This window comes from Camelina sativa, chromosome 8, assembly GCF_030686135.1.
Source record: "Camelina sativa cultivar CO46 ecotype springtype chromosome 8, ASM3068613v1".
Lineage (NCBI taxonomy): Eukaryota > Viridiplantae > Streptophyta > Magnoliopsida > Brassicales > Brassicaceae > Camelina > Camelina sativa.
Genome location: NC_141887.1, coordinates 17,738,408 through 17,765,644, shown reverse-complemented (window position 1 = coordinate 17,765,644; position 27,237 = coordinate 17,738,408). Strand labels below are relative to the sequence as shown.

At 35.8% G+C, this 27,237-nt stretch overlaps 1 protein-coding gene, 1 non-coding gene and 1 pseudogene across 3 annotated transcripts; all 3 read right to left on the bottom strand.

Moving 5' to 3' along the window:
* Positions 1-2,442: 2,442 nt before the first annotated feature.
* LOC104709547 (putative inorganic phosphate transporter 1-6 pseudogene) lies at positions 2,443-4,374 on the bottom strand (annotated as a pseudogene). Its single transcript, XR_015564698.1, has 2 exons — positions 4,314-4,374; positions 2,443-4,133 (listed from the first exon to the last, which is right to left on the bottom strand). The product of XR_015564698.1 is annotated as a putative inorganic phosphate transporter 1-6 pseudogene (transcript).
* Positions 4,375-7,417: 3,043 nt separating this feature from the next.
* LOC147940103 (F-box protein At2g35280-like) lies at positions 7,418-7,756 on the bottom strand. Its single transcript, XM_087461150.1, has one exon. It carries the CDS (start codon positions 7,754-7,756, stop codon positions 7,418-7,420), a length of 339 nt encoding a protein of 112 aa, XP_087317276.1.
* Positions 7,757-15,531: 7,775 nt separating this feature from the next.
* On the bottom strand, positions 15,532-15,638 carry LOC147940102 (small nucleolar RNA R71). The gene has a single exon (XR_015564839.1). It is a non-coding gene; the product is annotated as a small nucleolar RNA R71 (small nucleolar RNA).
* Positions 15,639-27,237: the final 11,599 nt, after the last annotated feature.

Here is a 27,237-nt window from a genome sequence, read left to right as displayed (position 1 = left end):
TTCCAGTTTTATGGGTACCTGTTTGGGTAACGGGTATTATCCTAACCCGAACCCGAACCCACGAGTTTATCAATATAGAACCCAATAGAGTTATTATATAGGTATACCTAGACCGAACCCAAACCAGTCTTTTTGGGTCGAATTCCAAGTTAGGTATTCGAGTACGTTTATTTTGCCCAGCCCTACCAAAGAGCTTGAGAAAAATAAGGTTGTTAAAGTAAGATATGTTTGTCATCTAACAATGTGGCAGATCTTTTCACAAACTCATTGCCTACTTCAATATTCAGAAAACATGTCCATAACATTGGAATGCATCATCAAAGGGATCTCTAGAGTGTTACACTAAGTTATTCGAGGGAGAGCAAGTGTGATTAATTATACTCTTTTTACCGTACAATGGTTTTTTCTCAATGAGTTTCCAAAAAAGGTTTTTCACGATGCTACAAAACACTTCAGAAATGCATAAATGACAATGAGCTCCAAGGGAGAGTGTTTTAAAAGTCAAGACTTTTGGTATTGATTTTAAACTCGAGCTCATTGACGTTTATTACCACAATAGTATATGTCTATTTTCTTCACTATATATAGGAGTATCTTTGTATGATTAAACACACATTTCCTCTACAACAAAAAGATGAAATATAATCACTCTCTCTCTCTTCGTTAGCTTTATACACTTTTATCTACTTTTATATTACTCAAATTATATACGATACAAAATACTAAATTAAAATAAAAATATAGTTTTTATACATATTATAAAAACAAAAATATACTACTTATTCGAAGATGGAAAATATGTGGTGAATGTCTCACATCAAAAAAATTATATTACAAAAAAGGGCAAAAATTGATTTCAAATCTAAATGAGTAAGAAGTTTTATTTTCACGGCTGTCTACGCTTCAAACCTCAGAGAAGAGAGAACTAATATGTGGAATGACAACCAAGAAATTCAGTCGAGTCTTTTCCTTGAAAATCAGAATTCGATTATTGGTGGTAACTTCAACAAGATCATCCATCATGTAAAGTTCTCTTCAAGACTTCAACCCATGTCAACCATCTCACTAGAAATATGAAAGATCACTTACTGTCTTTGGACATCTTTGACTTGGACAAACAGATCAAAAGAGCCTGTTACAAAGAAGTTGGACAGAATGTTAGTCAATGGAACAAACATTTGTTTTAATAGATAATTTGTTACAATGTATACAAAATCATGTCAAGTTTGAACTATTTGTTCGGATAATATTGTAAAATAAAAAAGGGAGGATTACTAGAATAACGTAGAACTGAGTAATAACCAGAATGAGTCTATAAACAACGCGAGTGTTTGTCTAATAACAACAACTAGATAGTTATCCGTGTTATACACTAAAAAAGAAATATTTGCATCAACTTTACTGTAATTTGTTAATTATAAAAATTCTGTTTCACAAAGAATATTATTTTAGAATTTTATTTTTGTTTCACAAAAAGTGTCATTTTATATTAGCAATGCATTATTTTATATTTTTAAAGCATTTTTTGCATTAGATTTCCTAATTTTACCTTTAATCTATTACTAAATTAACACATTAAACACTTATTGAATAAGAGTATATATTTATATTTTAATGTTTGAAATGTGTCAAAATGACACTCTTTGTGAAACATAGGGAATGGTAGAAGTTTTATTTGATTTACTCTATACATTATATAATCTTTTACATTTGATTTATTTAGTTTCATACTCTGATTTGAATATGTCTTCGTTACATCATACAAGGTTCAAACCCGTGAATTATATAAATTTGTTAAAATCTAGAAAATAAAATAAAATCCGCATTGAAGCGGTCGTGTTTAGAAATCTCGTTTTAACTTTTGATTATTTTTTAAGTTGTATATACTATATTGAATAAAATATAACAATTGTGATTCCTTAGATTTTAATAACATGTCATTGCGTCGATGTGCAGTACGAAAAAATATTTAACAAAATTAGATATTATATTTTAAAATTTTGAAATATATACAATGTTCTATCTTAGTTTTAAAATATATGTCATTATTAAACAATTTAGAGATGCAAATATTTAATCTTAGTTTTATAAAGAAAATTAACTTTTATAATTGTTCTAAATATTTTGTTATTATTTTATAACATTTCTGAAACAAAAAATGGAATCTGTTAAATAATTTCATTAAATAATTTAATTTTTTTTATTATTATTTTATAAACCAATATAAGTTTTTCTTGTTAGTTATTAAATTAATTAAAATGTAATGACATTATCATATGGTTAAACTGCTTAAATAAGTATATAGAGATTAAGAGTTATAGCCTTATTTTATATTTTGATGATATTATCTTTTTCTTGTTTTACTTTGGATATAATGTTCTAACGATTTTTTTTTGTTTAATACACAATAGAAAGAGATATATATATAAGTGGGAAAACTCACCAAGAACCAGTATAATATAATCTTTTAATAAGGATCTATATATCTGACAAAATCCTAAAACTCTGAAAAAAAAGAAAAATAAAATAAAACCAAAAAAAAAAATTCTAAACAACAATCTTCTCCTCGATCTTCTCCGGTTCAGTTTCGCCGGAAAGCTCCTCCAGTGATATCCCCTTAGACTCCGGAATTACTAATAACGTGATCAACAAGCCAACAAAATTGATTGTTGCCATGATGTATAACGTCGTGCTCATACCTACAGCTTTAACCAAAGCAGCAAACCCGAATGCACCAACCATCGCACCGGCTTTACCTGACGCAGCCGAGATACCGTGACAAGTAGACCTAAGTCTCGTCGGAAAAATCTCAGCCGGGACAATGAACGTAGTTGCGTTAGGTCCGAAATTGGAGAAGAAAAAAGTGAGAGAGTAGAAAACCACAAAACCAATCCGGTTAGCCGGTAAAGGCCAATGGTGGTACGGTATGGCTAAAACCAACATGAAAACAGTCATCATAGCGAATCCAATGATCTGAATCAAGTACCGTCCCACTATGTCGATTAACCATATAGTGGCAACGTAACCAGGGACCGTGCTACACAGAGCGATTAGGGTTTGAGCCCTGGCGATCATGAAGAGCTCTTGGATTGCGTTCATGTTTTTAGCCGGAGGTAACCATCCGATTGTTGTGAAGATATCCTTCTGGAACAAGTTTTGGCTGTAGAAAGCAATGTCGAGGAGGAACCATGTGGTGGCTGTTCCGAATAGGTGAAGTCCGTGACGGCGAAGGAATTTCTTGGAGAACAAGCCAAACTCATCAGTGGAAACCCTAGCTTGGTCATGTTTCGCGGAAGAGGCTTCAACATCTACGTTAAGAACTCTAGTCATATCCAAAGCCGCTTGGTCAGCGTTCTTGGCGACTAGAGAAGTGTAACGAGCAGTTTCAGGCATCTTCATACGCCAATAGTATGTCAAGAGAGCTGGTAAGGCGCCCAACATGAGGATGATCCTCCACACGTAATCCGCCTGTGGGACGGTTGAGGCCGCACCGTCCAATACATAGGCCCGAGATGGGAACATACTCTCGAAAATAGACGAGACAAGTACAGAAACAATTCCTGCGGCAAGGATCCCAACTCCTTGCATACCAAAAACCGCTGCTATGAAACGACCACGAGTACGTTTGTTAGCATATTCGGACATGGTCGTAGCCGAGAGTGGGTAGTCACCACCAATGCCAAACCCGAGCCAGAAGCGGAAGAAGCAAAGAGTTACCATGACGGTTTTGGGGTCATGACCAAGGGAAAGACCAGAACCAATGGAGCATATGGTCATGATTAAGAGGGTCAAACCATACACTCCCTTACGTCCAAGCTTGTCACCAAGGCACCCGAAGAAAATCTGTCCAAGAAACGTTCCAGCAAAGGCCACACCGCTCACGGCCGCAGAGATGCCGTCAGGAAGGCTTCCAGGAGAGGAGGAGCCAGGAACTTGATAGTAGATCCGGCCAAGTAGCTTCGTGACGAGAGATATCACGAAGAGATCGTACGAGTCTGTGAAGAAACCCATACAGGAGACTACAACCGCCTTGTAGTGGTACAGTTGAGTCTTTGCACTGTCAAGAGCTTTCAAGATGCTTCCTTCTTCCTTGTTAGCCGCCATCTCAATATATTTTTTCTGTTATCTTCACTCTGAAAACCAAAGAAGTGAAAACAATTGTTACAATATATATAGAAGTTGTTGTCACGAAAAAAAAAAGATTCTAGTTCAATAAGGTCTAACAACATTGAAAGATCAAAATAACATTGGCAAAGAAATATATGTATTAGTAGTATGTTTAGAAATTGAATATAAGGACATGAAGTGTTTACCAACAAGCGATTCTCTGAAACGCACTAGGTTTGGTTTAGTTGATGAAGACTGTTGAAGATTAGATTGTTGGGGGCTATAGCTTTATATATATACCCATGGAGATGAGAGCACAATAGCATATTCTTTTAGGAATAGGAATAGGAATAGAGATTATTGTACGAGTAAAACAAAAACTAAAAAGTAATTAATTTTTTTGTTTTGTAATTAATTACCTCTAGCGATTTTTTAATTTAAAATATATACATTCGATAAATACGTATTGGGAAACTTTTCTTGATTATATCCGATAGTAAAGAAAAAGAAAAAGACGGGTGAAAAAAAATAGATCTTTTTTTTTTTTCTGCCGCCAAAATAAAAAAAAAGTAAAGAAAAAATTATTTTTTACCCCTCTTTTATCAGTCCAAAAATATATCACATTATAAATGGGAAAATAAATTTCTTAATATTATCTATATTTTTAATATAATTAATGTAACATCCGCGAACTAAATTCCCGGTTTAGGGGTGCATCGGTCAATGCATGTTTGGGGTTTCTCGATCGAGTTTTAAGTTAAATGCTGCGTTTTGGGTTTAGGGAAAACCCTTAAATTCGAGTTTTGTCTCATTCGGCGAGTTTGGCCGTTTTTGAGAGAAAAGAAAAAAGAGAAAAGGTTCTTGAGTGTTCTTGAGGATTTTGGGTGATTTGAGGCTGTTCCTGTAGAGATCTGTAACTGGGATTGTTGTAGGAGATTCCTAGGAGCGTTGTTTGCTTGTTTAAGGTTCAGAATCTTCTGTGGCAAAGGTAAGTGCATGATCATGGCTTATCTAAGCTAGAGATTCTCTGATCTGTGTGTGTATATGTTGTGTAGCTTGTTAGAATGTTATCTAGGTTCGTGTGAGGCTTTCTTGTGGCTTGGATCGAGTTTGTGGCTTGTAGGAACGAAGATCCGCGAAAAACTTTGGGAAAAATGATGCTCGGCATGTGCGTCAGTCGATACAGTGCGAGGACGGCGCGGATTGACCTAGGAGCATCGGTCGATGCCATGTGGAGGCGTCGGTCGATGCAATTAGGGTTTCTGTGTAATGTCGAGCATGCATCCGTCGATTCAGTGTGAGTGTCGGTCGATGCAAGCGAACCTTGTGTCGGTCGATGCAAGCTTGTGTCGGTCGATGCAACCTCAGTCGGTGTCGGTCGATGCATGTTTGTCGTCGGTCGATGCAGTGCCTGGTTTGTTTGTTGATTGTTGGTTGATGGTTAGAGTATCTCTATTGCTTGTGTGTATAGCACAGTAGATGGGAGGATTGCCTTACTGAGTGTTTATTAAATACTCATGCATTGCAATTTGTGTTTGTGGTGCAGGTAAAGGCAAAGTGTGATCGTGGAATCAATGCAATGAGGAGGAGGATGTTTTAGGGACTCGACTGGTTGTTGTCTGGCATTGCTAGGTTGCTAGAGTTGAGTCATTAGAAACATTGCTAGGTTGCTGGTTCCATGTTTTCTGTTGGTTGAATATTGGATATTGTTACGTTATAATATTGATTTTACTATTGGATATTTATTGGTTATTTCCGTTGTTGGTTGTGATTGTAGTTAGGTGGCTAGTGGGTATGGGACCACTAGCTGTAGTTTATTATTTACTAGCAGTTGATCCGCGCCACGCGCGGAAGTTTCTTGAGTTTGTTTTTTTATTTTTATTTTGGAGTTTGATATTTTCTCTGTTTTTTCCCGCATTTCTGTGTCGTTATGGTTTTCATGTATATTGTTATTGGTTTTTTTGTTGCTTTTTTTTGTTGGTTTAGTTTTTTGAAGTTGGTATTTTATTTCTATTTTGGAAGTCTATAATTGATTTAAATCATGATAATGTTTTTTTCTATTTATATAATGTAGAATTTGTAGTTAAGGTTTCTATAGTTATTGTTTGTTTTATTTGTTTAGTTTTTAATTATCTATTTTTTTACTCATTTTGTAGATCCCTATTTTTCGTTGTGGTAGATGTTGTTGTAGGTAATGTATTTAGTTTTTAAAAAGTAAATAATTAATCTGTGGTAGTTGTTTTTTTGTAAACGCTTTAGTTTTTGGAGTAATTTGTTTGGGTTTTTCGATGTCAAATGTTTTGGCAGTTAAATTACTTACAATTCTGTAATTTTAATTTCGTTGTTTTCATGTTTGACATTGGGCCTTAATATCTTTAATACTTTGAATTTTGTTGGGCCGTTAGGTTGTTATTGGTTTGTCCTTCATGTGGGAATGGTTTTCTTCCTTTTCAAAATAGGATGTCGTCTGAACGGATAGGGGAGAAGTAATTTTCCCGATCTACAGTATAGTTTGAGTTTTCAAAGTATTTCCTTCATCCTGCTAATCCTTCTTCATTTATCCCTTTCAGTGATGCATAATTTATTCTCTGTGCTTCGCATTCGTACGGGTTAGTTGGCTCTACCCTGGTTTTTTGGTCCAGTTCAGTGTTTGTTGGTGTTGAACTCTGGCTTTTTTAATTTTGTTTTTTGGGTTTCATTTCAGAATAAATTTGTGAATTGTATTGCCGATTATTGTATTAATTTGGTTTTGTTTGGTCTACAGAGTGTTGGTATCGATCAGATGTGATTTGTGTGTTGTTAAATAAAATGTTTACCTCTATGAAGGGTTGTCCCCAGAAAATTGTCAGGTGTAGTATTATGTTTGCCGGTTTAGTAAGTCAATGAATTTAGGTTTAATGGGAAGATAATCTCGAACTTGAATATTAGCATCTTTCCCTTCGACTAAGGGTTTGTGTAGGTCGAGTTCTTTTACCCGGCTTGGTAATGGTGTCGTATATATTTATCGATTAATGTTAATTTAATTGTTAGCTGTGTTTCTCTTATTCTATGTATGTGTTTGTTAGTCTCTCGATTGACTTGTTTAATCATTTTTTTTAAAGGAGGCTTGTTTTACAAATGAGAGTTTGTAAATGCTATAAGTGTATCTGAAGACCTTTATTATGGAGTCGTTTTCTTTGTTAATGAATCAGGATAACAACGATTCTATTATGAAGTTTGTAAATTTATAGAGGATGATAACATTGGTTAGGCTTTTTGTTTTGCACAACTGTACAATTCCGTAAAGGTAAACAACGTTCTCGTAAGTACCTTATGCTGCCTTTTTCAAGTGTTCCAACCCTTCTTCTGTGTTGTTTTTCTGGAAATACTCTTGGATCCCTTTGATGTAGTGAGCCTCGAGATTTTCACTTGCAATGGTTTTTTCTATGAGATCTTGGTATTTCGTGAGTGCTACTAGGGGATTGATTGCTAGTGGTCGTAGGTTGATATGCTTGTAAACACGGTGATCTTGTGTTGCTTTGGCTAGATGTGGTGATGCTTGCATAACATGTCTGACGTTTGTGCGTGACCTTCGTGCAACTCGAGAGATAATATCTCCGAGCACATCGTATGGGAGTTCTTCAATGGAGTAGGCTGTGTTTGGAAGCATTTTTTGGGAGTTGTCTATGACTTTTAGTTTAGACTTTGCGTAGAGTTATTTATAAGCTGGTTGTGAGTTGGACATACGTTTCCCTTTTCGTTGAACCTTTGATATGCATGTCTTTACGAGATTTGCCGTTTAGTTCGTTATGATTAATTTATGGTATAATGGTTAGTGTAAATTGGGAGAGTGGTCTGTCTTCTTAAATTTGTGGTCCTTTATTTTCTCAAATTGATTCAAACTTAAGAATAATTAGAAAAGTTGTTTACAAAAGTATAATGTCACACATGTGGCGTACAGTTAAAATCCATTTATAATATAATTTTTATTTTCCCTAGAAGACTATTTGTAATGTATGTGTATGTTAACATAGGTTTGTGTCTGATTGTATTCTCATATTCTTATGAAGATTAGTAGATATGAGTTTATGCCTCAGTTGGCATATTTTCTCTTTAGGGTGTCCGTTGGTGTGTCGGTTTCATTTTCGATCTATGTTTCGTCTAATTTATTTAAAATTAGTTACTTCCTAAAGTTGTGTCTTCTTATTCATTCTGTTAGCTTATGTTAGTGGGGTAATTTAAATTCTGCGTTTTTTAATTAAAGTTAGTGGGTTGTTTATGTTGGAGTATTTGTCACTTGTAGATTTCGCGTAATATTTATATTATTGTATTTTCGGGTTTTTCATTGCTTGTTATTATAGTCTACTGTATTTAAAAGTAAAATTGAAATTTTTATTCATAATTTTTAAAAGGTTGTTTAAATGAACGTTATTTAAAGTATGTGAAGTTTCTCGCATGAACAATCATATCAACGTTAGTTTTGGTTTTGTCCCCGGTTTGATTTTCTAGTAAACCATCTTATCGAATGACACGATTTTAAACGGGTGTTGTTATTGAAACAATGGTAATTGGGCGATAGGTTTATAACAGAAAGAGGATAAGATAATGTCTTCACAATAGCCATATTGTGTTTATTTAAAACTTCTCTTAGAGATCTGTTTCCCTACATATAGGACAATTCCTTGTCACATATAGCCAACTGATAATACAGTGATGGTGGTAAGTATGGTTACATTTGAGAGTGTTGACTTCATCTTTTCTTGTAAATGTTTCCAAACAAATAACGCAGGCTTCATTTTCCTCTTCTTTGGTTGGCCTTCTTCTCGATGTTTGTAGATTTGCAATGAAGATCTCGGTCTTCGGAATGTAGTTTTCCTGCAAGTTGTAAACTGTAACTGTGAAGTGCATAACAAAAGTCCTATTGCTTTGAATTTCTGTTAGTAGAACTGCGTTCAGAAATTGCATGAACCATGCTGTTCTTCTTCTACCCTTGTTGACTGGTATTCCATTAGTTGCTAGGTGGTATAGTAAGAGACCTCTATAGTGTGCTAATGTCGAATCCTCGGTGTTTATTGGGTAAGGTATGTGGACTTCGGTTTGATGTTCTCCTGTCTGTGGCCTTCTGATTGTGAGGAGTATTGATATTTTGCTCAGCAGAGATGAGGGAACAGTTTCATAAGAAAATGTGTACTCCCTGTTTTGGTTTCTGGCCATTGTTGCACTGTTGTTTTGGGTTTTTTTTTGCGTTACGCTTATAACTTTTTTAATACAGTATAAGGTTGCTTTATATATAGATGTTGGGTACTTTGTTTAAATAATCCTCCATTAATAAAGGTTTTTTAGGACGGATGGTTTGCCTTCCTTTTTTTGCCTGATTGCCGTTTCAAATCTCAATACTGGTGTAGTGGGGTTTTAAAGGTGGACTTCAATTTGATTGTCAAATTTGGATCTTAGCCGTGGGAATTGGGGTAATTATAATATTTTTTAATAAACTATTTTTCCGATCATTTATTGAATTTTGACAACTGTATCTAATTTTATATGTTTGAACTGGGGCCTTCCCAATTGTTATTCTTCGTAGTGGTTTGATTACAGCTCGAAGACTTATGTTAATAGGTCTGGGCCCAAAATTTGGGTTTTTGGGGATGTTTTTCTGACCGTGGTATTTGTTTTTATATTAAAAGTTCGAAGATGAGGCCCATCTTCATTTGTGTATTGACATTTTGGGCTTCGAACTTTGTCATTGTGTTAGTTGACGTACCATAAAAGTTTCTATAATATGGGTTCTTTGTTGTTCTTCTTATTTGTTGTAAAGTAAGACGGTTATATACTTTTTTGTTAAATGACTGTATGTTTATTTAGTTCGATTAAGTTTGACAGAGTACTGGTACGTTTTGGGTAGATTCTGCATTTTTAAAACAGAACCATTGCCTGTATTTTCAGAGTACATTGTTCTGACATTAAAAAAGTTCTACTTAGCTCTATATTGAAATATTTTTAAAAAAATTGATTACATCAGTTTCGTTTGACTTTCTACGGTTCTTTCTCTAGTTAGACCTATGTTCTGTTTAGAGTCGGTCGTGTTTTCATATGGAGAATAATGACTGAATTTGCGCATATTTTTATTTCCCCTGCCCTTTATAAAAGATAATGGGGGGAAACAACTTGAAAAGAAGGAGAACTGAAAACAAATAAAATAGTTCTAGAGAAAACCCACTAGTTTGGACATCAATATATGTTCTTTGTATGTTCACAAAGAACATATATAGTCCATTTAATTAATAAAGCATATCAAAAACAAATTCGAGGAAGAGAGGTCGTTTTGAAACAATTCGAGGATAAACAATATCCTATAATAATCAAAAACACACAGAAAACAGCAAGATTTATAACAAAAGCACACAGTAAATGTCAAGGGAATTTACCATTGATAGTGAAGAAGCAAAATGCTCGCTTCAACATAGCTTAAAGAGAGGATCATGGAAACTTGTCCAATATCATCATTCTGATGTCTGCGAATATCTCTTTCCTTGAGAACAGCATAATTTATCTGGAAGAATAACATCATTACGACAACACTAAGTCAATGGTCACAGTAAAAACTAACCGACGACGGATTAATAAGTACTCAAAACAGCAAAAAAAAATCCAAACTTTAACAACCATCAATTGCTTAACAAAGAACACCAATCTTCCTAAACAAAAAGGAAAAAAAAAAATGCAAAGTTCGCCATCCATATCTGCGAAAGCAAGAAACACACAAAGGTAAGAAGAGACAAGGAAGAAGTGGAACCCACCTGAGAGCGAACGGAGGCGATCATGGCGGAATCGTCCACGGATTCCTCGAATAAGCCGTTATGATTTTATAAAGTTATATGTCCATATGAGTTTATAAATAAGGTTTATCTTTTATAATTAAACGATGTGATATATCGTTGGAGGTTAAAACTTTATAATTTAGCAAGACTATATGTCAGTTTAAGTTTATAAACAAGAGTTAGGGTTTAGATTTTACAGTTTAGATTTATAAAAGAAAATTAGAGTTTAGGTTTTATAATTAAACAAAATTATATGTTGATTTGAGTTAATATGCAATATAAAAATTTAGATTTTATAATTAAACAATATTTTAAGTTGGTTTGGATTTAATTAAATTATATTTTTGCTAATAGTTTTTAAATATGTATATTTTTAGTTTAATATGACATGACGTTAATTGATTGGCTAAAACAAGAAAAGTGACAAAAACAATTTCACCCCTAATTAAGGATGAACTGAAGTATGTTCGATAGTAAAATACTGAAAATCTCTTGGAAATATTTCATGATTGTAAGTCTCGGTCAAATTGACATTTTTCTTTCCTTTGGAAAATTACTAATTATTTACTAACAGTTTATTCAGAAATACATGACTTTTGATTTTATAATATTAGATAAGGGTTCAATGTGCAGGTTTTAAAATTATTGAAGAAAATAATTCCTAAACCCTAAACAATTTTTTAAATATATAAAAAAAATATTTCCTAAGTAAATATATAAATAAATTTAGTTAGAAAAAAAATCATATTTGTATTTACCTTCATACACTTATTTATATTTTTTATATATTTTAAATATATTATAACAATTATTACAATAATCTAAAGCTAAATTATATCCCACCAAAATTTTTGCCAAATACTCATCATTACAAATATTATTATTGTCAAATTTCAAGATGATACGCTCAAATTCGAGGATAACTCAGCCGGATTAGAAAGGATAGAAACTCGCGAAGGTGCAAGATGCAACAAGAGAGATTTAATAGATTTAGGGGTTGCACAGCAGTTGTGGAAGGCTGCTGATATTCGTAACTCCAATCGCTGTTATATATGATACACTAGTCCAACAAGAGGAGGCTGTTGCTTGGATATTACACACCAAAAAACAAGGAAGTGTTCTAGATAAAGAACAAAGAGATAAACTCATAAAACGAAAAAGAAAATTGATTGATTATTCTCAAATGAGATTACATGAGTTTTTATAGGGATAAGAAACTTGTTAATAAGGCCAAGTATTAATTGTTCTTGAAACTAAACCACATTAAAGATAGATGGTTGAATGAAGATCCAACTCTTGAAGTTTTTCTTCCCAGGGTATCATTTCCAAGGTGTCCTTCCCAGCCCCGGCTCAAGTGGGGAGGGCAGAGGGGCAGTGGCCCATGGTACCATCTAGAACACTGAAATACACTGAAATTCTTGTGTTTAAGGGTCCAATTTTTTTTTTTAAATAGTCCAAATTCTTAACATTTATATGTATATTAGGGTCTATTTTGTGGAAATAATTTTTAAGAGGGTTCAAACAAGTTTTTAAAAGTACAAATATACTAAAATTTCAGTGTATATATACCTTAGTTCAAAAAATGTTTTTGCCCTAGGGCTCTAAAGAGTTTTGAGTCGGGGCTGGTCCTTCCCAAGGTGAGTTGAACTCCATTTTCGTCACCCCTCTTTCACCACAAAATAAAATGATTATTTTGGGTTTTCTTGGATTTTAATTAGACTCAAAGTGGGCTGAACTTGATATGTATCATCCCCAATAGAATTTCTCATGCTCTCTTTGGCCATAAGCTCTTGATCTTCTCTCTCTTTGACTCTTTGGTCCAACTTGCTGATGAGAAACAATATGGGATGCATGTGATTTCTTCACCTTGGTCTTAGTAGAAACAGCTCATGGTTGCCATACATAATTCTGGAAGCTCCTAAACCAATTGGACCAAAAGCTCTTTAGGTGAAAAACTAGATTGACCTCCTTTGGAAAATGAAGTGTATCTTTGTATTCTGTGGGCCAAATCTTCTGTTCCTTGCTGGAAACATGATGTTCATATATTTTACCTTTTTTTCCCTTAGTTTATTCACAACTTTTGCATCTTTTGCTATCCATTTAGGTCATTATTGTGTAGCTTTAGGACTAATCATGCATTAGAGTATAGTTGCATTGCATTTGCATCTTTTCATGCATAAACAGGTGATTTTGGAGCTTAAGGAGCATGGAAGCAATGCTGAGGAGAAGTGAAGCAATCCTGAGGAGAAAACAAGAGAGTTAAGGCTGTAGAATCAAGGTCCGGAGTCCAACTCGACCGCACACTCGACCACCACTCGACCGTGTGCTGAGAAGGACTCGACCGAGTGGAGAATGCACGAGAGAAGCCAGCTCTACCAGCCACTCGACCGAGCACTGGTCGAGTTGACCGAGCCGTTGACTGCTTTGACTTTTTGTATTCTTAGGGCTTCCACCTCACCTCCTATATAAGGCCCTTGTACCTGCAGCCACCAAAGAGTCCAGCTTTTTAGAGAGTCTAAAACCTAGTTTTTACCTTTTTTAGATTTATTCCTTTTGCACTTTCTTTTATTTTTTAGATTTTGTACTTGTTTAAGAAAGAAACACTAGATTCTTGTATTTTGTTTGTTTTATAACTTTCAAAATATTAAGATTTCGAGTTTTATTTCTTCATCAATATTGTAGATCTCTGTTTCATCTTTCTAATGATGTAAGTTTCAATATTTTCTGGGTTTTTGACATATTTCACCATGTGTTTTTGTGAGTAGTTTGCTTAGGACCTTGAGGATGGGTTAGGCTGGGTTGATCTTGTGGTTTATTTGATTTGGTCAAGCTTGATTGTTGTAGATCTCTTCTAGGCTAGATGTTCTTAATGCTGATCCTATATCTGAGAAGGTAGGGTTTGATTTCAAGCATCTTAGCATCACACCAATGTCTAAGAAGCATAGATAAGGCTAGATCTAGAGCTTACCATTAGGCTTGCTAAGAGATTAGAAGTCTTGTTTGGTTTGAGATGTATTGCTTAATGCCTGCTTGTGTAGATTCTTTACTTTGTGAGAACAAGTCTAGAAATGCATAGGTTTGATTGTTTCTTGCCATGAGAGTGGATTAAACATGTCTTAGAATAATATGTCTAGAGATCAGCTCAAAGGTTGCTTGAGATTTGTTGACCAAGTTAGATAACCACAATGATTAGCTCAGCCCATGAATCCCTCCTCAAGGCCTTCTTTGTTTATTAATATCTTAGTCTAAATATCATTGCTTGCTTGTTGTTTGATTCGTTTTTGCATTGCTCTGTTTTTCTTGTGTTGCTCTGTTTTCACGTTTAGTCTAGCTCGACCCTGCACTCGACCTACACTCGGTCGAGTGCTGCTCGAGTTCATCCCCAGAACTTGTGTTTATGATTTGTGATTGTCTTGTTTCATTCCTGTTTCATTTCCATTGCATTCACTTAGGTTTCTGTTCATTACTTGTCTTGCATTAGTTCATTAGCATAGTGTCTATCTCTGTTCTAGTTTCATTATAGTTTTAATTTGTCTGTTCTGTTTGCATTTAGTATCTTGTTCTAGTTGTTTTTACTTTCTGCATTTCATATCTCATTATAGGATTGTTAGTGACAAACAATCTTTACAATTGGCTTGACTTAGACTCATATGCATATCTTGATTGTTCACAAACACTCAGATAGGATTGACACCTCTTATACTGCAACTGCATAAGGGGAATTGAAACACCCTGACTTCTATTCATTCCATACATCATCATTCCATACATCATTCATTCACCACACCACAGAAAAAGTCAGTTTCAATTTGGCGCTGTTGCCCATTTGAGTGTGTTTTGTGACATTTAGGATCATTATTAGTCTAAAGATTAAGTTCGTTTAAACACTTGTGAAGTTACTGAACTCGAATCTTCCTTTGCTTGGCTATTTTTTGTTTCAGGTACCCACTCGACCACCTACTCGACCACCACTCGACCGAGCTGTGATCGAGCACTTGATCGAGCCAGAAGCCGGATCCAATTAGCCATTACTTCCCAGTCGACTCGACCACCCACTCGAGCCTGCGCTCAACCGTGTACATGTTCGAGTCTGTAGAAGAGTTTGTTGATGCACACAAGGTCAAAAGGCAAAGACAGTCTTCCACAGCCTATTGACAACATCCACAGGCTACAAAAGGGTTTGAGACATAAGCAAGGAAGAGTAGTTCAACAACAACAAGGTCAAGACATCATGGAGCAACCAGCTATCCATGAGCAGAGACCAAGGCACATTGGTGCAGGAGATGCACCCAATACCCACAACCAAAGGGCTGGAATTGTGCCACCTTCAGTAGCAAACAATAACTTTGAGATCAAGAGTGGATTGATTTCAATGATACAAGCCAACAAATTTCATGGGTTGCCAATGGAGGATCCACTAGATCACCTTGATGAGTTTGACAGAATATGTGGACTCACAAAGATCAATGGAGTGAGTGAAGATGGATTCAAATTAAGGCTCTTCCCATTTTCTCTTGGAGACAAAGCTCACCTTTGGGAGAAGACTCTTCCTACTGGAGCTATCACCACATGGGATGCATGCAAGAAAGCTTTTCTGGCCAAGTTCTTCTCCAATGCAAGGACTGCTAGGTTGAGGAATGAAATTTCTGGGTTTGCTCAAAGGAATAATGAGAGCTTTTGTGAAGCTTAGGAGAGGTTTAAAGGATTCCAGACTCAGTGTCCTCACCATGGCTTCAGCAATGAGTCACTTCTAAGCACCTTGTATAGAGGAGTGCTTCCCAAGATAAGAATGCTTCTTGATACAGCCTCTAATGGCAACTTCCTCAACAAGAATGTGGAAGAAGGATGAGAATTAGTTGAGAATCTTGCTCAATCTGATGGCAATTATAATGAGGACTATGATAGGACCATAAGGGGCTCCTCAACTGATCAAGAGGACGAGTATAAGAAGGATTTGAAGATGGTCAATGAGAAGCTTGACAAGATACTCCTAAGCCAGTCCAAGTCCATTCACTTCATTGGTGAAGAAGAAGCTCCAGTTCAAGAGGGGGAGCCTGAATTTTCTGATTTGTGCTACATGCAAAACCAGGGAGGATTCAAAGGCTACAACCAAGGAGTTTTCAAAAACAACAATCTCTCTTATAGGAGCACTAATGTGGCCAACCCTCAAGACCAAGTCTATCCACCTCAACAACCTCAACAGCAACAAAACTACATCCCCAAGCAACAACACCAAGTGTTCCAGCCCCAATTGTGTCCCCCACCAGGGTTTCAGACTAACCAAGGCCAGGAACAAGACTTAAGAGCAATGATGCAACAGTTGTTGATTGGGCAAACACAAGGCAAGATTGAGGAAGCCAAACAGTTTGCTGAGTTGAATCAAAGGCTAACATCACAGTACAATGATCTGAACATGAAGTTTGAAGGTCTCAACTCCAGAGTGAAGTATATGGAGAGCAACATTGCCTCTACTTCAGCTCCTAAACCCAACCAACTCCCTGGAAAAGCTGTTCAAAATCCAAGGGAGTTCACTGCAAAAGCCATTCATATCTCTGATGAGGAAGTCACTGAGGACAGTGAAGTCCAAGTTTGGGGGAATTCATTAGTTACTGAAGCCCCAAGTGACGTTTGTGCAAAGCAACTGGAGTCCGCTATTGCACTCGACCAAGTACTCGAACAGCCACTCGACCGAGTGCATGCTCGAGTGGTCGATCGAGTTGCAGATTCAGAAGCTGCCAAGCCTGCTACGTACATTCCTCTTGCTTACAAGCCACCTCTTCCATTCCCAGGACGTTTCAAAGCACAAAAGATTAAGGAGCTTAGGGAAATCATTGAGAGAAAGGAGATGATGGCTAAGCAACAAGAAGAAGAGAAGGCTTTGAAGGAAGTGGTTGTGATTGAGAAAAAAGAAGAAGTGATGGCCATACAAGAGATCACCATTGCTTACCAAGAAGAAGAGAGAGGACCTGCCTTGGAACAGTATGATCCATATCCTCTCTACAAGGATTTTTTGCTTGATTTGTCAAAGAAGAAGGCTGAAGCTCAAGATGAGAAGGATCTTGAGGACCTTGGAGGAGTTATCATACCAATCAAGCTTAAGGATCCAGGTCCATTCTATCTGCCTTGCACACTTAGCTATCTTCACTACAACCAATGCCTTTGTGATTTGGGAGCTTCAACAAGTGTGATGACATACTCCATATCACAAAAGCTTGGGAGAACTGATTTCAAATCCACCAACCTTCATATATGTCTAGCTGATGGGTCAAACAAGGAGATAGTTGGAAGGTTGGAGAATGTCCCAGTCAAGATAGGGAAGGCAAGGGTTCACACTGATTTTGTGGTGTTGGAGATGGACAAGGAACCTGAAGATCCAATCATTCTTGGAAGGCCATTCCTAGCCACTGTTGGAGCAGTTATCGATGTCAAAGAGGGTCTTGTGACCTTGAACATTGCTGAAGATATAGCCATGAAGTTTAACATCTATAACCCAACCAACCTTCCTACCATTGATGATCAACCTTTTACTATCAAGGACAAAGGAGGTCAAGAAGGTTTAAGTGGTGAAGCAACTCCAAAGGCTAAGCTCTCCTCTCAATTGAGAGATGATTCTGTGGAAAAGCTTAAGAGGTCAGTTCAAGAGTTGACTAGTATGGTTGAGGATCTTCAAGTTAAGCTGAACAAGAGGTCCTTAAGGAAAGCAATACCAAGGCTCAAAATCAAGAAGAAATATGGTTTGTGTGTTAAGGGTGAGGTGATCAAGAGGTTCCAGGGAGGATTTCATCATCTCCTTGATATCTAAACCAAGTCTAAAAAGGACACCAAAGTCAAGCTTAGTGACTTTAAACAAGCTCACTAGGGAGGAAGTCCCTAAGGTATCCTTTGTAAATATGGTTTATTTTCCTTGTAGTTTTGATGTGTTTTCTTTTATGTTTGTTGTGGACAGGCCTTTAGGTGAAAATGTAGTTGGGTAAGGAGAGATTTAGACTTGGAGAAGGAGACTCGCAGGCCCACTCGATCTGCCCACGAGAGGTACTCGACTGAGCTAGAAAGGAATTAAGGCCCATTTGATCTTCAAATCGCTAGAACGATCAAGTGGAGGGAATAACAAGAAGAAAAATTTTGAAATTTCAAAATTTGATCAAGGTGCTCGACCGTGTACAGTCGAGTGTGGGGTCGAGTGGCAGCAAAAAGCAGGTCAAAGATTGCCATTTCAAATTTGAATGGTATGGACGCTCCACCCTTGTCTCTTTGTCCCCTTAGCTTCTTTATATAGACCTTGCACGAGATTATACCTCTCACATTCTCTCATTTGCTCAAAACAATTGAATTCAAGTTTTAAGTCTCTCTCATAGCTTATCTTTTGCTCAAGCTTAGTTCTTTCAAGTTTTTGGGTCACTAACCTATTAACTTTGAGCTTTGAGTCTATCCCCTTCAGTTCTTTTTGAAAAAAATGTCTTCAAGGATCACTAGGAAGTCTCAACAAACCGCTGCAAACTCCATGGAACGTCATGATGCTAGCCTTGAATCAAGAGGAGAAGCTGGAAGAGCCACTCGACGCCCCACTCGAGCATGCACTCGACTGAGTGGCGGTTCGAGCAGCCGGTCGAGCCAGATGCCGCATCCAAGGAGAGAGAGAGTTGAGGAAGATCCTGAGAGGACTGAAAGTGAGGAGTAAAGGGAGTCAACTCTCAATGAGTTCATGAGGAGACACAAGGCCAAAGGGAAGAGGCCAGCAGATGAGGTTGAACAAGAGGAGAGTGAGAATGAGAGTGAGGAAGAAAGTGAAAAAGAAGAGTTAGAGGATGATGGAGAAGCTGAGTCTTGTGGGTTGTCAAAGAGGCAACTTTATGATGCTTTCATGAGAATGGAGTTCTTAGGGACCAGATATCCACACAAGGAAACCATGGAGAAGCTAGCCATTGGTGAAGATGTGGAGTATCTCTTTGAGAAGAGCAACCTAACCAAGCTTATGGGGCTTTGCATGGAGGGCTACAAAGAAGAGAGTTGTGAGTTTCTAGCTACAGTCAAGCTGCACACATATGCAAGGAAGGATGCTGAGTTTGGAGCTGGTCACATCGCTTTCACAATCAAGGGGAAAAGGTATGAACTTTCAATGAAGAAGATAGCCAATGTGTTTGGTTTTGAGGTTGGGAGCAATGGGAGTTTGATGATTCCAAGAGAAGAGCTCTATGCTGTGTGGGAAACCATTGGGGACAACAAATTCTATTCATCCTCCAATTCCAAGAGTTCAAGGATAAGGAGCCCAGTCCTAAGGTACTTCCACAAAGCTCTTGCCAACACCTTCTTTGCTAGGAAGGAAACTGGGAACATTAATGAGGGGGAGCTAAAGATGATTGATTTGGCTCTCAATGGAATCATTTTTCAAGCAAGAAATGGTACCATCATTCTTGGGAGCACTGTGGAGACTGACCTAGCAATGGTGCTCATTGACCACATGATTTACTTGAGAAGTTGGGTAGGCAAGTTGGAGAACAAAGGATCAAGAGGAGCACTAACCATTGGAGGCATCATTACTCCAATCCTACAAGCTGTTAAGATTCCACTTAGAGGAGAAAGGGTTTCACCAAGATGGATTGACTCTAGCTACCTCACCTCTACTCTCATCCTAGCCAAGGAGATGCATCAAGGGAATCACATTTTCAACTTTGAACTTCCAACACTTGAGAAAAAGCAACTGATTTTGCATAACCAAGAGCTCACCACCATTCAAGAAGGAGCCAACATTGACTTTTGGCCAGCTGAGGAGCATTTGTTTGATGGGATAGTTCAACCTAGAGTTGATGAAGCTGGAGATGTGCAAATGGCTGATGGGGAGGAGCAATTTTACTTTGAGGATTATGAGCTCAACCCAAGAGATAGTAGAGGAGTGAGGGAGGCTACCAAGAGATTAACTCTTTTGCAAAAATGGAACAAATGGTATGGGAAGAGGTTTGATAAGCTGAAGAAGAAGGTGACCAACATGGCTAAGTCTATCAAGGGCTTAAAGAAGGAGATTGCTGAGTTGAAGAGTGGGAATTCTTCACCTACACCATCAAGCCCTTTGAGGAGGAGTAGCTCAACTAGAGCACTTTCTAGAGTTGCGAACCCTGTGGAACCAGCTAGGGCTTCAATGTATGAACCAAATTAGAGGAAGAGGAGCTCAAGTACCCGAGAACAACCATTTTCAAGGTACTCGACCGGGTCACTCGAGCACCCACTCGACCGAGCACCTCCAATGCACTCGGCCGAGTTCCAGCCCAGATCACCCTATGGCTTCCCACCTCCAGCTGCTTATCCAGGATATCCAGGTTACCCTCCCATCCCACCCCAGTACTTCATGGATCCAGCACTCTACCAGCAGTTCTACCAGCAGCAAGGTCAGAATTTTGACACTCATGGTCCAGCTCGACCCCCCCACTCGAGCACGTACTCGACCGAGTCCCGGTCGATTCCCATCGTCGAGCTGCCCCAATCTCCACCTCCAAGTCAACAGCAAGACCCCAACTACTCCTATGACAGCATGCAGATGGATGTGGACAACTACTTCCACAATCCCTAAGGTACCACTATCACCTTCACTTGTAGATATCATTGCATTTCATATTGTGTTTTGTGATTTGTTTTTACTCTTGAACCCTCAATCAAATTTCTTTCACACAGGGACTGTGTGATTTAAGTTTGGGGGAGGGTTTGAGATAGCATTTGATGTTGTGTTTTGTTTTCTTATTTCAAATTTTTAGCATCATCATGTTAATACTTGCATAGCATCTAAGGCATAGAAAAACCGTAAAAATTTGAAATTTTTTACAAAAATCTTTATATAAAAAAAAAAGAGTGTTCATGTAGTTTGCACTGCACATTAGGATCTTGTTTAGCATGTTTCATGTAGGATTGTATAGTATTTGCATTAGGGATCTATGATGAGTATTCCCTTGTTAACTTGTTTATTCACTAGACTAGGATCAATGCCCAAGTTAATAGTACTTTGATGCTGGTTGAGTGGTTAGAAGCATAAGATTGAACCAAGCCTTGAATTCCTACATTGCATTTGGTCTAAATTGAAGCATGTTGAGATTTGAAACCATTTCCTATTTATAAGAACCTAATATTGACCTTCAATTATCAATGTGTGCATTGCTTTAAACTCATGGATACCATATACATATTTGGATCATCTTCTTCCTTTTTACCACTCTTGTTGATCCAAGTAGCTGATTTCCTCATTAAGAATCAGTTCTCCTACCCCTAAACCAAACCTTCTTTCAAGCCATGTTTATTCTTGTGTGTGTGAGGCCTTTTTGGGATTGAGCTTGGTAGAAAGTGTTAGGTTTGAACTGACAAGAGTAAAGCCTTGTGTAGTTCTAGTTTGCATTTTTCAAACTAGATAGGACTAGGTGGTTCACTTGTTGGGTTTGGGACTTGGCTGTTATGAAAAGAAAAGAGGAAAAAGAAAAGAAAAGAGGAAAAAGAGAAAGAAAAGAGGGTAGAGTCTTTAAGAGGAGAATTTGTTTAAGTAAAAGTCTAGTGAAAGGATGGGAAGTAAAAAATGTTGAGAAGGGTTCTGATTAAAGAAAAAAAAAAGAAAGAAAAGGAAAGTCTAGCAAAATGCTTATATGTCTTAAGAATAAGAAGAAAAGAGAATCATAGCAAATAAGTAAGAATTCCCCATCCCACTAGAAAGATCAAATAAGAAACATCTCCTAAGACTTGAAAACCAAAAGAGAAAAGGGTGAAAAAGAAGAGAAGAAGTTAAAGGGTAGAACTAGGATCATTTGGGTTTAGATTGGTAGGATAAAACACTTTGGGAGCCTTTGGGTAGACAAGGTTTTATTCTTGTATGTGTCTAGGTGTTCTTACCTTTAGCATTCTTCTAAAGCTCAATCCATTTTCATGAGAGAACCTTGATTGTGATAAGCCCTACTCTAAAAAGAGACCATCATTGTCTCAAAGCCTTTATTTCCAAGCCAAATGAGTTTAAGCATTGCATAGAATTGATTCATGTTCTTGATTAATGAATGTTAAAGGAAATGGTTGATTTGAATGCATGTGGATGTCTAAGGCTCAAATCAGTAAAGGTTGTGATATGCTTGTCTAAAGTCTTTAAGTATAGCTCATTCAACTTGCATCATAGTACTAGTAACTTGGACATTGATTCTAGATAGTCTATTTGCAAGCTTTGGGAGCTGAGATCCCACTTTCAAACCTCACCTATCTTCTTTTGTCTTGATTATTTGCTTAAGGGCAAGCAAAGACTAAGTTTGGGGGTGTTGATGTTCATATATTTTACCTTGTTTTCCCTTAGTTTATTTACAACTTTTGCATCTTTTGATATCCATTTAGGCCATTATTGTGTAGCTTTAGAACTAATCATGCATTAGAGTATAGTTGCATTGCATATGCATCTTTTCATGCATAAACATGTGATTTTGGAGCTTAAGGAGCATGGAAGCAATGCTGAGGAGAAGTGAAGCAATCCTGAGGAGAAACAAGAGAATTAAGGCTGTAGAATCAAGGTCCGGAATCCAACTCGACCGCACACTCGACCACCACTCGACCGTGTGCTGAGAAGGACTCGACCGAGTGGAGAATGCACGAGAGAAACCAGCTCAACCAGCCACTCGACCGAGCACTGGTCGAGTTGACCGAGCCGTTGACTGCTTTGAATTTTTGTATTTTTAGGGCTTCCACCTCACCTCCTATATAAGGCCCTTGTACCTGCAGCCACCAAAGAGTCCAGCTTTTTAGAGAGTCTAAAACCTAGTTTTTACCTTTTTTAGATTTATTCCTTTTGCACTTTCTTTTATTTTTTAGATTTTGTACTTGTTTAAGAAAGAAAGACTAGATTCTTGTATTTTGTTTGTTTCATAACTTTCAAAATATTAAGATTTCGAGTTTTATTTCTTCATCAATATTGTAGATCTCTGTTTCATCTTTCTAATGATGCAAGTTTCAATATTTTCTGGGTTTTTGACATATTTCACCATGTGTTCTTGTGAGTAGTTTGCTTAGGACCTTGAGGATGGGTTAGGCTGGGTTGATCTTGTGGTTTATTTGATTTGGTCAAGCTTGATTGTTGTAGATCTCTTCTAGGCTAGATGTTCTTAATGCTGATCCTATATCTGAGAAGGTAGGGTTTGATTTCAAGCATCTTAGCATCACACCAATGTCTAAGAAGCATAGATAAGGCTAGATCTAGAGCTTACCATTAGGCTTGCTAAGAGATTAGAAGTTTTGTTTGGTTTGAGATGTATTGCTTAATGCCTGCTTGTGTAGATTCTTTACTTTGTGAGAACAAGTCTAGAAATGCATAGGTTTGATTGTTTCTTGCCATGAGAGTGGATTAAACATGTCTTAGAATAGTATGTCTAGAGATCAGCTCAAAGGTTGCTTGAGATTTGTTGACCAAGTTAGATAACCACAATGATTAGCTCAGCCCATGAATCCCTCCTCAAGGCCTTCTTTGTTTATTAATATCTTAGTCTAAATATCATTGCTTGCTTGTTGTTTGATTCGTTTTTGCATTGCTCTGTTTTTCTTGTGTTGCTCTGTTTTCACGTTTAGTCTAGCTCGACCCTGCCCTCGACCTACACTCGGTCGAGTGCTGCTCGAGTTCATCCCCAGAACTTGTGTTTATGATTTGTGATTGTCTTGTTTCATTCCTGTTTCATTTCCATTGCATTCACTTAGGTTTCTGTTCATTACTTGTCTTGCATTAGTTCATTAGCATAGTGTACACTATACCATAGCATACGAATTATGCGCTATCATATGTGAGGTACCTACAATAACAGTGGCCTAATATAGCGTTTGTAAAAGAGCTATGAATTACATATTATAGCGTTTCTCTCGTGCTAACAATGTACAGATTTGTTGTAGTGTGTCTATCTCTGTTCTAGTTTCATTATAGCTTTAATTTGTCTGTTGTGTTTGCATTTAGTATCTTGTTCTAGTTGTTTTTACTTTCTGCATTTCATATCTCATTATAGGATTGTTAGTGACAAACAATCTTTACAATTGGCTTGACTTAGACTCATATGCACATCTTGATTGTTCACAAACACTCAGATAGGATTGACACCTCTTATACTGCAACTGCATAAGGGGAATTGAAACACCCTGACTTCTATTCATTCCATACATCATTCATTCACCACACCACAGAAAAAGTCAGTTTCAAAACATAAGAGATTCATTAACATCCTCCAGGTTGTTTCGTTTTAAAATTATTGCTGAGGTGGTCTGTGTAACACGATCTTTGGATCAGACATGAAACTGGTACTGAGATAGATCCACTGACTTGAAATATCCATCTTTCACATATGAACAGATCTTAATGTGATTCCAATTCTCCATGGTTATGTAATAGATAACGATTCAGAACAGTTTGTTTCATACTTTGAATCCTTCTGACTTGGTCGGAATCCTCCGTAGAATACTTGTAAGTCCAAATCGCGTAGCCATGAGTTCACCTGATTTGTAAAATGAATAACTCCTTCATCCGAACTTTGTTTGGACTGATTCCACTTCAAGATATGCTCTAAATGAGGTAAGAATGTATCCCAAATAGTTGTTTGGCTGGAAGAATTGATTTTTGACTTCTTTCGTGTTGAACAAGAATCAAGGATCATCTTGGATGGTCTCATGATTATATCACAATAACATTTCACAACTCATTACAAAATATTTTACATGCAAAAAATTCATAGAAACAACATATAATTAATAACCATGTACAATTTTACTGTATGTTTTACCATTAAAATAAGCTCTTACACCCAAAATTATTTTATTGTTAAAGTATGCTCTTTATCACCACCTATAAAATGTCTTTTAAACAAATTTTATGTTGGTTTAGTTTCATTTTGACATAATTATAGTTCTTCTAATTACTAAAATTGTTTTGTAATATAATTTTTTTAACCATGAATTTTTTTACCCTAAAAATATTTTAGATGAACAACTGGTGAAAATTATCTACTCGCATACAACGATTTTATGACCAACCCAATAAAAGTTTTTTATTGAGAAATTGAAAGAAAGTTAATGTAACATAAGAAAAATAAAACTTTGAAAATTATAACAATGATGGTATATATAAGTCTTAGATAATTAAGATATACAAAATAGAAACTTTATAAACAATCCAAAACATGACATATGTCATAATCACGTTAAAGGATCGATGGCCTGTTTACGCCTAAGAAGTATCGCATTGTACCAAAACTACTTAGAACTATGACCTCGTCTCAAATATTCTTGAATCGTAAGTTCTCAACTTATTTCTACCCAAATCAAAAGTTCTCATATATTTTTCTATATACCTGGGTTTAAACGGTTTACGAACCAAATCAGATAAAAAAACTACATAAATCCGGTTTGAAACCAATTTTAAAACGGTTGATTGTTCTAACTTCCCAAATTTCAAAATTGTTTCTCAATTACTCAATCAAGTAGCTTTTGTTTCAGTACCGGAATCATTGCCATTATCCAGAAGAGAAAACTCTAGATTTTGACCAAAAACATCAACCATCGACTAATCTTCAAAACTTATAACGCTACTAACTATAGAATCACTTTTGGAACCTCCAACAGTGTCTCCATCCTCGATTAATTTAGCGGGCTTTATATACTTTGATTCCATTTTATTGCATATGATAGCTTCTATTGAAAAACATGCATGAATCAAAGACCCATAATAGATAATAAGCAAAATTATATCAGAAAGAAAAAATCAAAGATCAAAGTTTTTGATATAAACATGTAAATTTATGTAGATATAATGTTATTTTTCTAATTCGCTGTCCTATTATGTTTCAAAACTAATAATTCTTTTTACATTTTTTATTCCCTATTTATTGATTAATAATAATATACATGTTTAATGAATTTTTTGTTTTTGTTTATACGAGTCAAAATCTATTTGAGAAACCACATATAATATAATTAGCGTACAATGAAAAATATATTAGTTTTGTTAATTTTCTTTTTTCATTTAGGAAATTTCTTTTTAGATATAAACATGTAAATTTTATGTAGATTTAATGTTATTATCTTAATTAGCTGTTTTAAAAATAATAATTTTTGACACATGCCAACATCTCATCAGTATATTTGACATGTGTCATGATCTTGTTAATGACTAATTTGAAAATCCAACTTTATATAATAAGATATGATATATAGCAACGATGCAAATACACTATTATAAAAAAATGCAATTGTGTTTTTAACAATAAAAGAAAATGCCTTTTAGATATAGGACATTACAACAAAACCTCTTTGTTGGTAACATATCTAAATTTAAACCTTTTTAGGATTTTCAAAAATATCATTTATCTTATGTCACTTTTAAAAAATACTATTTTATTTTGTTTATTTTCAAAAATATCATTTTCTATATATAAAACAACTAAATTCTACGCCCTAAACTCCAAATACTAAAACCCAACCCCTCAAAATTATATCCAAAATGTAAAATAGAGAACCTAAACCTGAAAATAAAATTCTAAAAATTAATTTAACATATTATAATTGTAAAAGAGGGTAAAAATGAAAATGTTCAAAAAAAAATTGGTATTTTTGAAAAGGAGTATTCCAAAAAGGGTATTTATAACAAACTCTCTTGATTATTTTTACAATGAAAAAAGTTGAGAATTTTTCATAAATACCTTTTTTGAGATATCCCTTTTCAAAATTACCCCTTTTTTTTGAACATTTTCATTTTTATCCTCTTTTACACAATTACAATATGTTAAATTAATTCTTAGAATTTTTTTTTTGGTTTGGGTTCTCAATTTTATCTTTAGGGTATAGTTTTTAGGAGGTAGGGTTTAGTATTTAGGGTTTAGAGTTTAGAATTTAATCATTTTATATATTAAAAAGAGGTATTTTTGAAAATAGACACCATGAAAAGGTAGTTTTGAAAAGTGACATAGAAAAATTGTATTTTTGAAAATCCTCCAAAAAAGTTTGACCAAAAAGTATTTTACAATTTTAAATAATAATTGACTTATTTTAATTATAAAATAATATCAGTTACAAACATTTTTATTGCTATTGCTTTTCCACAAATCAGATACGATATAACCAAAGATTATGATGGCCAATTTATAGTATTTAAATACAAAAGCAAAAAATATTCACTTTACTTAAAAGTTTAATACTCTTAAATCTTATTCTCTTATTACATTTAAAACATTTACCAAAAACAATACAACTAATTCAATATTATGCTACAAGTTGTTAATTGAAATTAATTAAGGTGTGGACTATGTAAAAAAGGAAAGAAAAATGTAATATATTTTTATGCGGTGGAGAGAGAAAGAAAAAT